General features: G+C 40.1%; 2 protein-coding genes across 5 annotated transcripts in view; one reads left to right on the top strand and one right to left on the bottom strand.

Annotated features, from left to right (window-relative positions):
- The first annotated feature begins 73 nt into the window (after positions 1-73).
- Positions 74-16,418, top strand: LOC6738819 (serine/threonine-protein phosphatase rdgC). 4 transcript variants are annotated; one of them, XM_016171774.2, is made up of 13 exons: positions 74-180; positions 7,934-8,664; positions 11,862-11,989; positions 12,223-12,304; positions 12,507-12,631; positions 12,696-12,863; positions 12,922-13,125; positions 13,219-13,368; positions 13,436-13,501; positions 13,563-13,748; positions 14,087-14,494; positions 14,553-14,652; positions 14,712-16,418. In XM_016171774.2, exons 2-13 carry the CDS (start codon positions 8,397-8,399, stop codon positions 15,065-15,067), a joined length of 2,241 nt encoding a protein of 746 aa, XP_016032633.1. In that variant the 5' UTR covers positions 74-180; positions 7,934-8,396; the 3' UTR covers positions 15,068-16,418. The 4 variants fall into 4 exon arrangements, with proteins under 4 accessions (XP_016032633.1, XP_039149767.1, XP_016032635.1 ...); XM_039293833.1 differs by lacking the exon at positions 74-180 and adding an exon at positions 5,884-6,034; XM_016171776.3 differs by lacking the exons at positions 74-180; positions 7,934-8,664 and adding an exon at positions 11,013-11,332.
- Positions 16,419-16,430: 12 nt separating this feature from the next.
- The window catches only part of LOC6738821, a 29,883-nt gene continuing 29,732 nt past the window's right edge, over positions 16,431-16,581 (bottom strand). The window contains exon 12 of the mRNA XM_044922869.1: positions 16,431-16,561. The gene's annotated coding sequence lies outside the window, so the exon portion shown is untranslated. The remainder of the gene's footprint in view (positions 16,562-16,581) is intronic.

Below are 16,581 nucleotides of genomic sequence, written 5' to 3' on the forward strand. Positions count from 1 at the left end.
GGTTGGCGGCGACGCCGGCCGTGGCAGCAGCAGCGCCTTTGGCAGCGACTGAGGCAGCGGCGGAGGCCAAAAAGGATTTCCGAGCTTGTGGCCTGCGTTCAGTTTGTAACGGTATTCCACGCGCCACGGACGCCCGAACAGCAAAACGTCGCGCTCCCGACGATCCGTACCCGTACACCAGTACGTATACGTAATGCTCTCCGCACAGAACGCGCTATTTCCGAACCAAAAGCAGCATATGCCTTTGCCATCTCCCCTACCTCCCCCCCTCTCCCGTCTTGTGTGTGCTTCTGGTTATATCTGTCACCGCGAGAATTTTTGTGTGTGGCTTCATTTAATGCCTTTTGCCGCCTTCTAGATGACATATGTATATGTACATTTGTATATGCATGCATGTACATACAAATGTACATATCTTATTGTCATCGCTGTTTATCTCTCTTTTGGACGGACCAATTTTCTGTGTTTGTTTACGCTCACGCCTTCATGTTATGGCCACTTGTGCCGCCCCAACGGAATGGTCGCATCCTTAGTGCCGACAGAACTTTCCAACCGAATGGCTTTTTTATTCGCGCTCTTCCGTTTAGTGCCTCGTTTTGCTAAATTACTAACAAATTCCACGCATTAAATCGGATCAGCAAAAAAAAAAAAGTAAAATCGACCGGCGCGGCGGATGGGAAACACTCGAAAATATACTCACATACAAATGTACATACATACGTACATATATGCGAAAGAACATGCATTTCCATACGTTCCATACACACATGTATAAATAGTACTGCTATCAAATGTACACCGAAAACAAATGCTCTGTTTTATGAATTCAAAAAATGCAAAATAAGCTGAAAGAAGCGTTCGTGATTCTACTTCTTAATTCAAGATACTTTAGCATCTTTTAGCTACAAAAAACAAATGATTATATTCATTTCAATTTCTTTAAATTATCCAGAAGAAAGCTGCAACAAACAGAAAATGTTTTCAGAAAATAATAGTGTCACTTTTTTCAGTCCAAGATATAGCTCGCGATTTTAAACTTATTTTGCCAAAGAAAAAGTCTGGTTGAAATGAAATCGAAGGCGGTGACAGCTAGCAGACGAATAAATGAGGCGAGGAGCCAATTAATTATATATAAACGATTCCATTACAATCCAGAGGTGTTTGCCATATGAATTACTAATGACATTTTGTGTTTCACATGAGAAAGCGCAATATTTGTCTAGTCCACTTATCCATTTGCCTGTTCGTATGTTTATTACGTATACGACAAGTATACTGCTAAGATACAAGTATGTATATTTCTTCCACATTTGGCGGTGGCAAACTTTTTTCGAAATTGAGGACACACAAGTGCAGTGTTTTTTTTTTAAACAAACAAGGAAAAGCAATAACAAAAGACTTAGCAGAGCAGACTAGGGGAAAAATTTAAGTTAAAAGCATTGGGCTACTCAAAGGTGATGAAATTTTGGTGAAATACTTTAAGTGGCTGAGAATGTGACTTTAGTGAAACTAACATTTGTTCAAATTTATTTAAGCAAACAACAGAAAGCTTTTAATAATTTTATAGCATTTTTATTCTATTCTTAGATGTTTTGACTTAACATAAAATTTATTGAACTATTATTATTGAATTATTCGTTGCATTCAACTCACGTTCTATATCTGCATGAATAATTCTAGAATCCTTGGCTTACCTTTTTGGCCCAATCAATAGTATGTAGATTTTTACGGCCAATTTGTATAGCAATTAAAAGAAGAAATTCTGACATTGCATAGCCGTAAAGCCAACTTAACTTGAACGCAATTTGTTATGATACAAAAAATAACCCACGAAACATGGAGGTGTTCATAAAAACAAACGCACGGACACGTTTGTATGTATGAATTGAATGGGGGATTGAATCCGAGTTGGAATTTATTAGGTCCCTTACCTTGTGCCCATCTCCTTGTACCACATTCATAATTTGGGGCCACCTGCCCACTCGGATTTGGGCCAATTGGCGGATGGCGGACGGCCGGAGGATTAGCAAGCGCCCAACTCCTGGAGGTTGTAAAAGTGCCTGAATGGGAGTGAGTTTTATGTGCCTCACAGGCAACAAATCTCGATGACGTCTGGCATTTGATTCGGAGCCTTTTTTCCCTTCGCTCTTTGTTTCCTCGGGATTTAGTTGCTTATATTCGTGATTTCGTTTATTTTTCCCACAGTTCGCTTGAGTTGCGTTTTATTTTTTCGCACGAATTCCCGGCGGCTTCTTTTTTGGTAGCGACACGCCAGCAGCCCCAAAAATTCTCACCACTTCCGATTAAATTTTTTTTGTTATGGCTTTTCCGTTTCCGTGTCCCCAGTTTTCCACGGTCAACGAAAAACTCGTAAAGAGCAGCTCCTTGGAGCTCTTGTTTCTGGTGTTTTCTTAGCACGAAATGCCAATTTCGAGTCATTTAAATTGGGTAGAAAGTTGCGGCAAGGAAAGTCTGCCCACAGTCCACAATGTTGGCTCGAATTAAGTCGAGTGTGCGAAAGTTTCGTTGCCAGTCGACGGAAATCGGACTAAAACCAAAAAGCAATTAACTTAAGGCTATTAACCAAGATGCTTTGGGAATAACATACATAAGCACGGATAAATTGGGAAATAATTACAAGTTTTGAGAGAGACATCTTCCTGAAATTTAAGCTTTAAAAGTATATAAAAGTAATTTACTGACATAATTTATTATGTTTATTATTTATTGCTTTAGAGACGCCTGTATTGTATTTCCAAAATGAAATGGCAAATGGTTAGAGCTGTTCCAAGATATAAAAATTAAGGTGTTCTTAATTTAAAGTTTTGAAGTTTTAGGCTTGGGATTGAAGTACTTTCAATCCAATTAGTTCCATTAAACCCAAAATCGGGAAGGAACTTAAACCCATCCCTCATGATGAGTAACCGTCGTTAAATGCGCTTATCCAAACAAGATAAGAAATTTAAAACTCTTAACGAAAATCGATTAAATTAAGCAGTTTAGCTTCCATCCCCCAGGGAGCCGAGGTGCCGTCATTTTCACGCCTGATTTGTTAACCAAAACGACGGCATCAGGTCGGTATTCGGATACTTTTCCATGGCAATTAAGCCGCAGTGTTGGCTAACATTTTTTGCGCTGCACTGGGAGAAAAGCTCCTTTCGCATTCCTCAAACACATTTGCACCCACTCGCACGGAAACCATAAACGTTTCCCACTTTCAGACTCGTTTTACAGCTCATGAAATATATCCTTTTCATCGAATCCTTCTCTCAACTTTCATAGTCATCGTGAAGAAAGGAATATAAAAGCTTTATTTTAGAACCTCCATCAACGAATTGCATATATATATACAATATATGTACGAATTGAAATATACTCTTTCTTAAAGTGCCAACTCATCTTTTGCTTGGATGGTATATTCTTTTTTTGAGTGTATTTGGGGTGAATAAATCATGTTCACCCACAGCTGGCTAAAGATTCTAGTCCATATGGCTGTAGGTGTCGGCGCCCAACGCTCAATCTGCGTTAATTCCCAATTTGGTTTATAAATAAAAGAACAAATCGGTCCTTAACGATGACGAGCATCGGCATCCGAGCTGACATCATTCCAAAGTCGTTAAAACTGCCGCCCTGTTAATGGCTACCCCGAAGGAGATTTCGGGTAGTAAAAGTGCAAAATTGAACGGAACACCTTTATGGGCAGCGCGTGAAGCGGCTATAGGTCCTTGCAGGTCCTTCGGATCCCTACCTGTTACCATATACGTACTACTAGTACCACGTGCCCTCCTACAAATTGACTGGGGCAACTTAATTAGTAGCGTAGGCAACTAAATTACCTGTCGAAGAATTTGAGTGAATCAACTTCACGACTGACCTTGTGAGTGCCCGTAATTAGCTCAACAATTTGCAGCGAAAAGAATGAAATCAAATTAGCAACACACTCCGCGAAATTGACACTAAAGCAAACCGCTTTTAATGCTTTTGTCTCACGAAACAGAATGCAGTTTTTGGCTTCATTTGCTGGCTACCAATATAAAATGTCGAAACTGACAACGATGATTTCAATGATAGCGTTTTTAATAGAAAGAATAAATATTAAGTGCTATCCAATCACGACACAAACGCGGAACGAGCTTATGAATATTGACATATTTATGGTTCAACTTTATTGATAGTTGAATAGATGCATAAATTCATACACAAAAATTGAGAAAGACTTACTCATACTCATACTCATGAAAACGATCTCAATGCTGATATTTTTAGACGAAAGGAGTATCGTGCTTAACACTGGAAAAGAGAGAGAGAGGAAGTGAGAGAGTCAAATGAGAGCAAAGTCATTCAATCTGAGAATGATTCGATCTCGATCTGAGTATTTTGAGCATGTTTCGATCTTGGCTAGATTCTGAAATCGACATATTAAAACCATGATCGTTAAAAACGGTTTTTTTTCAGAATGAATACTTCAAAATAATAATATTCAGTTGAAACACATTAAATTAAATTTGCCTTTGGGAAAACAAAGACCATTCGAAATGGTTTATCTTTCGGCTCCAATGTGCTGGGTTTCACCCCCCAAAAATTTTCGTTATTAAACAAATGGCTGTTTGCCCGTACATTTATGCAGCCGCCGACTCCGAGCGACTTGAAACATTATCTTCAGTAAATACTAACTTAATTGCTGCCGGACTCCCATTCCCGTAGGCGATGTTTGCGGAACTGAAATGAACCGAAATGCGGGCAAATTTGCTGATTGTCACACAGACTGACGTGCAATTTATCGTAATTGAGTCAGGGCAACAATCATTTTTTGATCGCCCCACACACTCGCACACACTGGAGGAAAATGCTGGCAAGTGGGTGGTGTCGGGAAAACCTCGATGACTTGGCAGGACCCATTACGGCCAGTGTCCGTTTCCTGCTCTTTGCCATGGGATTAATGGACAAATAACGCATTCACGTCTGTAAATGTGCCGGCGGATAATCCCATTATCTCGGAGTCTTGACCCCACACATCCGGACTTCGACTGGAACGAACGGAAGGCGGAAATTGGCCACTAGGCTGCGGTAATTGAAATAAATAGAGTTGGCCTTTGGCCCTCAAAAGTGGGCTACGAATCGATCAACTTGGCCTAAAACCTTTCTCGTCACTGCCAACTGCATTAACTGGCTTACATCTGCTGATTCTGCGGCCAAAATGAATATTTCTGTTTAGGCTAAAAAAAAAAAAAAGATGATAATTCTATTTCAAAGTTGTCCATCTTGGTCAAATTATAATAATATAAAACAAATTGAATTGACAAATGCTAGCTTACTTTAGTTTTTATACACAGTTTGTAAGACATTTAACATTTATAATAGGCTTGCTCAGAATTATATGCATTTTAATCAGTCTAAACTTAATCATTTGACTTATAAGGAACAATATTATTTTATTTTGTTAAATTATTTAAATTGAGTTTTAAAGTTCCACGCGATAATCATGTCCCAAATTAAGAACTTTGAATTCAGAAAAAGCGCCAAATAGGCATAATTGTATACCTTTCCATAGATTTGCATTTTCATAGCAGGATGTTTGCCAAGTTTGCAACCGAATTTATACACAAATGGGGCTAATTGAAACGAGGAATATTTTCTTACGAATTTTGAGCCAATTCATGTCAAATTTTTCCAGCCCACAACCAAAATGTATTTATTGTTTCTGGTCTTGTGCTCAAACACACAGCCCACGCCGGAAAAGTGATTTATTGCGTTTGGGCTCTTGCCACATTAAATTTATAAGTTACACAAAGTGACCGAAAATCCTTAAAGAATTTAAGCCATTTAAGCCGTAAGTCATTTTCACTTTAGCCAAATTACGTTTCGATAAAAGCCAGGGGACCGCCTTTCCCGCGACATTTACATTTTCATCATCATTTTTCTCCTAACGAAATTTTCGCGCGGAAAGTGCCATTGGGACAAAGTGCAAAAAGCACAGCCACAGTATTGGTTTTTCTTTTGTATTCCATTCGGAAAGCATTTCACCTGGCGAAAGGTGAGTAGCCAATTTCCCCGTCGCTTGCTGGCAGTTAAGTGTTCTCAATCTTCGAGTACAGAAGGTTGTAATTGAAATTTGCATGGGCATTACAGTTCAAAGACGAGCCAACTTGGCAACCAATCCACAAGAAATTATTATAGCGATAACGTTAAACATTTCCATCTTTAATGGCACAAAGAAATAAATAAAGTTTATGCTGTACTACAAAACGAAGAGGGGCAATAATCCACTAAATGATTGTCTATCCATAAAAAAAATTCGTTTATTTAAAAATTAAGATATGTATATACTTAATACTTATATATGTACTTATATTATAGTAAGGTATCTATTACTTACATATGTTCAGTTTTAAGAACCTGTGCCTTAAGACTAACCAACTAAAGTAACTATTACTATTATAGGTATAGGTATAAGTTAGTTCTTATCAGATATTGCATTACGATGATAGCATTTAATGACCCGAAACGCAATTCTTTCATGGCTGGCAAAATATTGAGGCATCTGCGAGGACTCAGCGTAAAAAATATGGGATAATGCTGGAAAATTGGCAAATGAAAAGTAGCCCTTCTGGCAAATATATTCCCGGCCATAGCATTTAGCACAATGTTTCCAGCGATTAATCAATACCGCCTTTCACGGTGCCTTTATATTTAGGACTCCACGGCGAACGGATGGGTTCCTTGATGGTCCTTGAGCGGCTGCAGGTTAGCATTTTAATTTCACACCCGCTGGATCTCCGGTGCTGGTGTGTTGGGTCTGTCCGTGTGGCTTTATGGCTCAATTGGTGAAAATTGGTTTGTTTGTCCGCAGCCACTCAAGAGAGCTCTGGCTTCATAGGAGCTGTCAGGCACAAAGGACAAAGGACCTCCGGCCACAACCCTTCTCGTAGCTGAACCACACCCCACTATATAGTGGTCGCGTATCGGTTGAACGGTTCCACCACAGCCACCCCACTGCCCCGCAAAAGGACACATGCATGCTGGACAAGGGTGGCGATTTGTCCTGGCCAGAGAAGCCATCCATCCTTCGCCTCCAGCAGTCCATTGATTCGGCCCTGTCTACATATGTTTTCGAGGCTTTTACTACAGTAATCACCTATGCATGCATTATAATTCTTCGCCTCGCCCAGGGCGACTTAATTTGCATATTGTTATGCCATTCTGGAATATCCATTTTGGCTGTGCTATCCAATGATAAGGCATAAATTGTCTTGGATCTCGGATTTTAAGTAAAACTTAGGACATCCAAATGGTGTTCCTTAGCATTTGTCCGGCTTTTGTATTTTTACTTTACATTACATCTTACTTTACATAGTTCTCTACTCTACATAGTTACTGACTCAGTAAGACTGACTTCCTAATTGTCCTCTGTTATTAACTGTCATTAAATTGCATGTGAATTTGCAGCCTACTTACATGGTGACACGTCATTGCAATTACAACATATAATGGCCAAAACAAACAATAATAATAATTGGGTGGCACACTCAGAGAAAAACACGTTCAAAACGATCTCGATTTGAAAATTTCTATCTCAAAATCTAGCCGAGATCGAATCATGCTCTTCATACTCAGATCGAGATCTAACCATTCTCATATTGCAAATAACTTTGCTCTCATTTGTATCTCATCCTCTCTTCCACAATCTGGGATACTGATTCCGTCTGAAAATTTCAATATCCAGATCGTTTTGGTCTCGAAATTAAGAAGCTTTCTTCCTATGAGAATGATTAATGCCAATAAGTACGTTGAGTACAACCCATCTTCGTTTTTTTCGTTCTCAACTTTTCTGGGTTGCTTAATTTATACACTTGATTGTTATTCTTTTTATAAGCCAAATGGCAACAATATTTAAATCACCTTTAACGCATTTTTCTTCACAATTTATTTGCAGCCAAAAGAAATAGAGACGCGAATTCAAGACGCGGATTTGCACAATTGAAATATGAGGAGCGCAATCAGCAGCAGCGAAATGAATAAATTACGCGAAAATAAAATCAATTTACATTAGGGCAACTGGAGACGAGTGACTAGTGACTAGCCGTCAGACGACTTGGACCCACGACGACCCCTCGAGAAGCCGAGGCCCTCCAAATACCATCTCTCATTCACCAGCTGACAGCCATCTGAAGGACGAACAAGGCGCTGGCCCATGAGCTGCCGGGCGTGCAAATTATATTACCTTGTCAGGCGAGTGACATAAGGCGGACCTCTTGGCCCCACACCCACATCCACATACAAGCCCGCGCCCACTCAGCCCATGTGTGGATCCCAGTGAGGTGGCAAGTGGGCAAAGGAGGAGCTGGAGGAGGTAGCGGAGGTACTGGGGTCACGTCTTGGGTTACCAAATCGCCGCCATGCTACGCAGCTGCGTGTGCCTGCGCACCGATGACGACGGGAAGCGGCGCAGCTCCTCCGTGGAAGACGCCTCCTCGTGCCGCTCGTCGGAAATAGAGCGCGTGGGCGCCAGCATGCAGACACTGGGCCCCAATGGACAGCCGCAGTCATCCGCCGCGCAGACGAGCACCAGGGCCTCCAGTCTGCTGCAGCTCTTCCAGCGGCGAGGTTGGTGCAAGCACTTCCGCAAGCCGCTCCGGGGCATGAGCGCCTCCCGAGCCGAAAAGAGTGAGTACCATCTAATCTCGGCCAGCCGAATGGGCGATCCTGGCTAGAAGAACTGGGATTGTAGGGGCTTAAAGATCGTTGGATACGGAAAAACTAACGCTCATCCCATCCCAGAGATCCTTACATCTTATAGTCTCAGGAGAAATAAGTTTGGTTAAACTTTCTTTACTAATTAAATTATTTATTCAAGATAATATTAAATTAAAAGTCTTGCTTGAAAAGCAGAAGAGTAGAATATTATTTTGGATCTATGGACCTATCTGTCTGTGTACCTACAATCTTCATTGACTAGTTTTCAGTTAATGGGGATTTGTGCAAGCCGGTCAATGAAACATTCGATTGCTACCAGCCTAATCCAGTTACTAGGGCACTGGGCTTCTCATAGTAAAAACTGACGTGGGTAATTACACTGTGCTTTTAGTCCCACCACAGAAATAAGACTAGTATTTATAATCAGAGGGACTTATGCACACCAAATACAAATTTTTAAAATTTTTGATTGAATCCTTAAGACATCGTAGTGTTGGTCAAGGCGGTTTAACCAGAATTTCAACCAGAATCTCAAAATCTCTCTAAGTGCAATTTGTAACACTTAAGGAAAAGCAAACTAAAATATTATTGGTATCCAAAAATTGACAGTTTCGTGTTGAAAGTTTCGCTGAGTTGTTAATTAATAATATTAATTAATATCATAATTAATACAGGGGCATAAGAATGCGAATCTTAAATAGTTGCCAATCTTTCGGCAACTCAACACACATGTTGTGTGTACACAATTTAGCACTTCCAATTACCATTTGGCCGAAATACATAATAAGTGGCTTAAACGCAACTTTATTACCATGTTTAATATGTAAGAAGTGGCCGACTGCAGTCGACTACCCCACTGAGTAAAGACTTTTGGGGACCTTGCACTGCAGTTGCATTTGGCCTTTGCCGACTTTTCGAAACACTTAGCTGCTTTCAAATGGCTAAAACCACAGCGAATTGGGTTCCGGCGCTTGCGCTAACTTTTATTTATTGTTCCAATTTGCTATACAAACGGCTCAGGTGGGGAAACACGACACGGCCAAGGAAATAACAAACAAAGGAAACCTCATACAGATACCTTGGCCGGACAGCTGGCTATTAGTGAAAACACGGCCATAAGCCTACGTATTCCCCTCTATATATGTATGTATGTATACATGTATAAACACATGGCGGTCTCAGCCAGTCACGCAGCCAGAAATTAACCCGCAAACACGCGGACTTGGACGCAAATTGGAAATGGGAAAGGTCGCCACCACCCCAGACCACTGCCTCTTTTGGGTAATTGGGCAAGCACAGTGGAAAGAAAGTAAGGAGAAAGTTCTTGGGAAAATCAGGATATAGCTTCTTTTACAAACGCATTTTTTGAAGGCATATCTTAATTTTTATGTTTCTAAACTAATGTTATCGTCTTAAGTATTATCGTTACAAGTATCTGTACTTATAATCCATATTTCAATATACTTATTTATCATTCAGTTAAATTTCTTAAGAGATATATGTATGTTTTTCAAAAATGGGTATACTAGATTCGTTGAAAAGTATGCAACTGGTATAAGAAAGCGTTCCACCATGTACAGTACATATGTATATATATTCTATCCGTCCGTCCGACTGTTCAGATCTCAGGAACTATAAAAGCTAGAAAGTTAAGATTAGGCGTGCATCTTCAAAAGACAAAAACGCAGTGATATTTCCACGCCCACTTCAAAGTCTACATAAATGTATTAATTTTAATATTTTTTGTGCCAATTTCTTTCGATATACCAAAAAGAATGTTGAATGTTGTACTCGCTGAGTAACAGGTATCTGATAGTCGAGGAACTCAACTATAGCTTTCTTTCTAGCTTTGCTTCCCTTTAATCTTATAATACCAACATTTTTTATATTTAGTAACTGCATTGCTTCGAATGATTTGATAACTTATCTGAGAAACTTCCAATTGTTAAGCTTTGTAAAAAGTGCACGCGAAAACTGCATTTTGGCCCACAGTGTCTGGCTGGTAAAAGCTGAAGAAGAAAGTTTAGGCCGAAAGAAAACGGCTTGCAGGTCGTGGCCACTGCGCTCGAAATGAGCAGTTGTGGGTTCCAGTTCCAGTCCGGTCGTCTATTAGTTTCGAGTGTGTACGGACACAAGTAAAATGTCAGCCAAGGCAGCTCGTGGTCTAAAGTCCTTTCTTTCTGGGGTAGTGGCATATGTATAGGGAACATTCGTGGTTAAAAGTTAAAAAATCTACGCGACAGTCTACTAATTACACATAATTAAAGGCTTATCAAATGGAAAATCAATAACCGCTTAATAACAAAATAAATTATCTTACATTCAATTAAATGTGTTGCACGTGAAAACTAATTATTTGCAAATTAAATGTAAAATGACCAAAAGTCATTTGGTTTAATGGGCTTAAGAGAAACCAAGTGAAATGAACAGTCAACAATTTCTGAAAGGTTTAAAAGTGATTCTAGAATGCTGTTTAAATATTTAACATATAGTTCATGTTCTTCTAGACTTTAGTGGTTATAATTATTAAACTCGAGCTTTCAGCGGATTTCGAAGCCTTAATTGAGGCCCCTTCTCATGGGTTGCATAAATTTGAAAAAGCATAAAGGGCCACCCACGCCACCAGATCTAGAGACAAGTGTGTAAAGACTTTAAAGCGGCTGCAAAATATAATTATAGCTGCGTAAATGTTAACCAGTTGTTTTTAGCCCGAAAAAAAACCCCAATCAGCCCCAATCAGCCCCTCTCTATCCCCTTGCCACAGTCTTTGACGTTTTCAGCATTGTGTTAATAGCAGACGAATAAATTTGCATCAAAATGGATGAGAACGGCAAGTACTTTGTGGGAGTAATCATTTCGCATTCCCCAGTCCCCCGACCTCGAGCTCCAGTCCGATTAAAATTCCCCCGATTAAAATAAGTATTTCGCTAAGTGTACTATGCTGCGTTGTGAGTAATAAGCGACCGAGGCGAAAATGCCAAAGGGTATAACTTGGCAGCCAAAAAAGAAAAAACCTATTAATCCACTAGCTTTATTGGCCATAAAAAGAGTACTTCGCCATGTTGCATATTACTCAGAGCTCCTCGATGTTTTTTTGACCCCCCTGAGAAGGCTTATTGCTCCCCAAGTTGACTCTTAAAGTTGGCCAAAACATTTTCCATTTGCAGCTATCCGAGCGGCAATCTTCATCCAGAAATGGTATCGCAGGCATCAGGCCCGTCGCGAAATGCAGAGGCGTTGCAACTGGCAGATCTTCCAGAACCTGGAGTACGCCAGCGAACAGGACCAGGCTGAGGTGAGTCCAGGATGCACATATAGTAAATGGGAGGAGGTGCCAGCCATATAGAGCTTAAGACACCCGCCAAAGAAAGGCCAAAGATGAACCCTCGACGACGACGACGTCAGTCGAGTGCATTTGTAGAGTTTCAAAAGTCGATAGCAATCAACTCAGCCGTGAAACTTTGTCGCAAGTGCATTGTTGACCCACTCACAGCTAATTTATTTCCATTCCCTCTGTTTGTCCCCCAGCTGTACAAATTCTTCAATGACCTCATCAAGCACATGCCCCAGGCGGCGGGCAGGAAGAACCAGTACCAAGGATCCGCCCATGGTGAGTCTCGCTAATCCCTCCCATAATCGCTAGAATACGGAGCTGCCAGAGTGCTAAAGTACTTGCAAACCTATATATGTCAAGCCATGTAGGGCATGCTATTTAAATAAAAATGTATTATGTTCTAAAGATAATTTACTATATATTAAAAAAAATTTCAATTAACCATTACATTTTTCATTGAAAATGCCCTACTTTTTAGTTTCCGTTTTGGATGATAAGGACGATCTCGTCGAAGAGTTTGGAGACATTGTGAATGCCAAAATTGAGTTGCCAATACGAAAAAATCATATCGATCTATTGATTGACGTCTTCCGCAAGAAACGGGTAAGAAATAAGCATATTATTATTTTTAAATAAATTAAATTAATTAATTAAAATTACTTTTTAGGGCAACCGATTGCATCCCAAGTATGTGGCCCTGATTCTACGTGAAGCTGCCAAATCGCTGAAGCAGCTGCCCAATATTTCTCCGGTGTCCACGGCGGTTTCCCAACAAGTTACGGTTTGCGGCGATCTACATGGAAAATTGGACGATCTTCTTGTGGTGCTGCATAAGGTGGGGATACCATCTTGACTTGGTAATGAATTCATATAAGATAGATCCCGCTTTGCAGAACGGTCTTCCCTCATCTTCCAATCCCTACGTGTTCAATGGCGACTTCGTGGACAGGGGCAAGCGTGGCTTGGAGGTCCTGCTCCTGCTGCTCTCCCTTTACTTGGCCTTTCCCAACGCAGTTTTCCTCAACCGCGGGAACCACGAGGACAGTGTCATGAATGCGCGATATGGATTTATTCGGGAAGTGGAAAGCAAGTATCCCGTAAGTAGCATACAGAGCCTTCTCAGATGTAATTGCAAGAACTTATTGGAAATCTTCGAAATGGAAACTGTTCATATACCATTCTCTCCGCAGCGGAATCACAAGCGAATCCTGGCCTTCATCGACGAGGTCTACCGATGGCTTCCCCTGGGCTCTGTTCTCAATAGTAGAGTCCTAATCGTGCATGGAGGCTTCTCGGACAGCACCAGCCTGGATCTAATAAAGAGTATTGACAGGGGCAAGGTAAGTTTACTCTACGAATGGCGTGAAGGAATTGAATTTCAATTTTCCATCTCTTTGAAACTCACAGTACGTGTCCATTTTGCGACCGCCACTTACGGATGGCGAACCACTGGACAAAACCGAGTGGCAGCAGGTATTTTGCGGGATAAGATAGTTTATTGAAACGTACATACATCTAGCACGTGCCATTGCAGATCTTCGACATAATGTGGAGTGACCCGCAGGCCACCATGGGATGTGTTCCGAACACTCTGCGAGGAGCTGGCGTCTGGTTTGGACCGGATGTGACTGACAACTTTCTGCAAAGACATCGACTCAGCTACGTCATTCGATCGCACGAGTGCAAGCCCAATGGCCATGAGTTTATGCACGACAACAAGGTGGGTTCAAGCGAATCAATTATTTTGCTTATTTGTAAGGACTATTTTGAATGCCACCCACCATATCCACCACCTTTCACCACTTCCACCCCACCACTTCCTTTGACTTGTCAGTCATGCAATTGCAATTAACGTGCATAGTCAATTAGTCGATAATGGAAGCATTGCGGTTGAATAATAATAATTAAACGCGGCCATAAGTGTATTGATTTTGTTGTTAGTTTAGACGTGTAACATCTGCCAGTTGAATGAGTTGTGTGGTATTTCAATTTCCCCTTTGTGGACTTAACAGTCACGTACTCATTCTATATTTCATTGAACTCCTTCCTCCTCCACAGATAATTACTATATTTTCGGCCTCGAACTACTATGCCATTGGATCCAACAAGGGCGCCTACATCCGGCTGAACAATCAGCTGATGCCCCATTTCGTTCAGTACATATCGGCGGCATCGCAGACCAAGCGATTATCCTTCAAACAGCGAATGGGCATCGTGGAGAGTTCGGCACTCAAGGAGTTGGCGGTGCGTATGCGCGATCATCGCGACGAGTTGGAGGACGAGTTCCGGAAGTATGATCCCAAGGATAGCGGCTATATATCCATATCGCACTGGTGCAAGGTGATGGAGAACGTGACCAAGTTGGGGCTGCCCTGGAGACTCCTACGCGATAAGCTGGCACCAGGCACGGATAGTCAAAAGGTTAACTATAATAGGACGTTGGATCTGCTGGACACGGATGTTATTGTAAGTGCAGCCCTCCAATGATTATTTATTCATTTTATTCATTCTATTCACTTTTTAGCTCGAAGCTGAGGCTGATGGCATGTCGGTAATGGATGCTTTGTATGCCAACAAAGCCAGCCTGGTTGCCATTTTTAATATAATTGATGCCGATAATTCGGGTAAGGACGAAATCATATTGAAGAATCTGAATCTTATAAATTGTGATTGTAATTTCCAGGCGAAATTACCCTTGATGAGTTCGAAACTGCTATTGACCTACTGGTGGCCCATATGCCAGGTGCCTATTCCAAGGCGGAAATGCTGGAGAAGTGCAGAATGATGGACCTTAACGGAGATGGCAAGGTGGACTTGAACGAATTCCTGGAAGCGTTCAGGCTGAGTGACCTGCACAGAAAGGAGCAGCAGGACGAAAACATCAGGAGGCGTTCGACTGGCAGACCATCCGTGGCCAAAACCGCCACAGATCCTGTCACTCTCCTGGCCGACAAGATCTCAAAGAACACGCTGGTTGTGGAACACGACATCGATCCCACGGACTGTGAGTCCAAAGTAATCGATCCTAAGAAGTCCTAAGATCAACAAAGTACCATTATTGTTTCTGGAGCAAATTTCTCAGCTCGTACTTAATTTAATGTACATGAAGCATTTAAGGCTCATTTGTTTTTAAGTCATAATTTTATACACACCATAAGTAGCGAAAGCGAGTGTTAACATTTATAAAAAGTCAAGTTAAAAAACTACCAAAGATTAAATCGAATTAGAGGCAAAAGTTATAAATATTAAGATCTCTGCGAAAGCAAAACCAATATTTAGCAAATCTACTGGCCATTCCTCTACGCTTTTGATTTAAATAATTTGTATTTATAAAAAATCTCTATAAGCTATGTTGAGACTTTAATAACAAAGGAATTAAAAGTGTTAAAAGCTGCAGAAGATTATAAGATTAAGAAAATATGTTACTTCAAGTTTATACTATCAAAAATCTAGCGCTTTATATAAATGTATAGGCAAATAAACATAAACGTTAATTGTTTATCTAACCATAAAAAGTTTAAGCCCAAGGGATCAACAATACATTTTATATATTATTACGCCTAGTTCTAAAATTTTATAAAAATGACATGTTAACAACCAAACAAAAACTTTAAATTAAAAGACACTATTCTTCACTTATAAGAAACGAAGTCTTATCTTTGAATCTGTAATGCAATGTTAAGTGAGGATTATTATGCGACCTAATTGCTTAGAATTGATATTTATACGATATATATAAAAGGACGTTGAAAAAATATAGATTTTAATAAATATGAAGCTTTTGATCCACCTTGCGTTTTATAGAGTCTATTTAGCAGGAAAAGTTAAGCGAAGTGTTAAAAGTTATAAAGCATAAATTGTACCTCACATGGACCATGCTTTTTGCACAAGTATTAAAAAGCAGATTTTAAAAAGCTCGCAAAATCCATATCATAATTTTCATCCGTTGCGTTTGATGTTATGTACAACTAAAACTATAGCTAATTGTTAACCATGAAATGCAACGCAAAAGTACATTTTGTATTACAGCCAGTTTACTTCCGTTAATCAACAAAATATACTTTAGACTAAGTGTTTTTTGTGTGTGGAAGAAGGGAGATTAGAAGTTAACCCTTACCCCTAATATATAATCAATATAACCACTAAATCGTAATCGAGTACCTTTACAAATTAATACTAAAACGCTTCTCAAAGGCACTACAGGACCAAGAAACTTAGCCCATTGTTGGCATTCAAGTAAAACTAAAATACGCTAGTCATCAATTAACATTATACTTATGTACTAAATCTACTATAAGAAGCACCTGTCCCCTATTTGTATTTTGAGCCACATTTCATCGATAGACGGACTATTTTCCTGGAACTTTATTAATAAATATGTTGAATAACACGTAACGAACTATTTCTGGGCCTTGGCATATATTTATTTTAGTTAATTTATTATCCAACATTCCCATTTCAAGTCATTATTTTATTCAAACATTTCTTTTGTAATGCCTTGTTCTTCAAAGGCAATTGAAATTTCTGTTGTGCCTGAAATTTACTTAGTAAGC

Source organism: Drosophila simulans, chromosome 3L (assembly GCF_016746395.2).
Source record: "Drosophila simulans strain w501 chromosome 3L, Prin_Dsim_3.1, whole genome shotgun sequence".
NCBI classification, from domain to species: domain Eukaryota; kingdom Metazoa; phylum Arthropoda; class Insecta; order Diptera; family Drosophilidae; genus Drosophila; species Drosophila simulans.

Coding starts and splice junctions, on each gene's coding strand:
- LOC6738819 (XM_016171774.2), top strand. CDS start 8,397: ATGCTACGCAGCTGCGTGTGCCTGCGCACCGATGACGACGGGAAGCGG. Junction 12,305..12,506: donor GTACCAAGGATCCGCCCATG/GTGAGTCTCGCT, acceptor CCTACTTTTTAG/TTTCCGTTTTGGATGATAAG. Junction 13,502..13,562: donor ACAAAACCGAGTGGCAGCAG/GTATTTTGCGGG, acceptor GTGCCATTGCAG/ATCTTCGACATAATGTGGAG.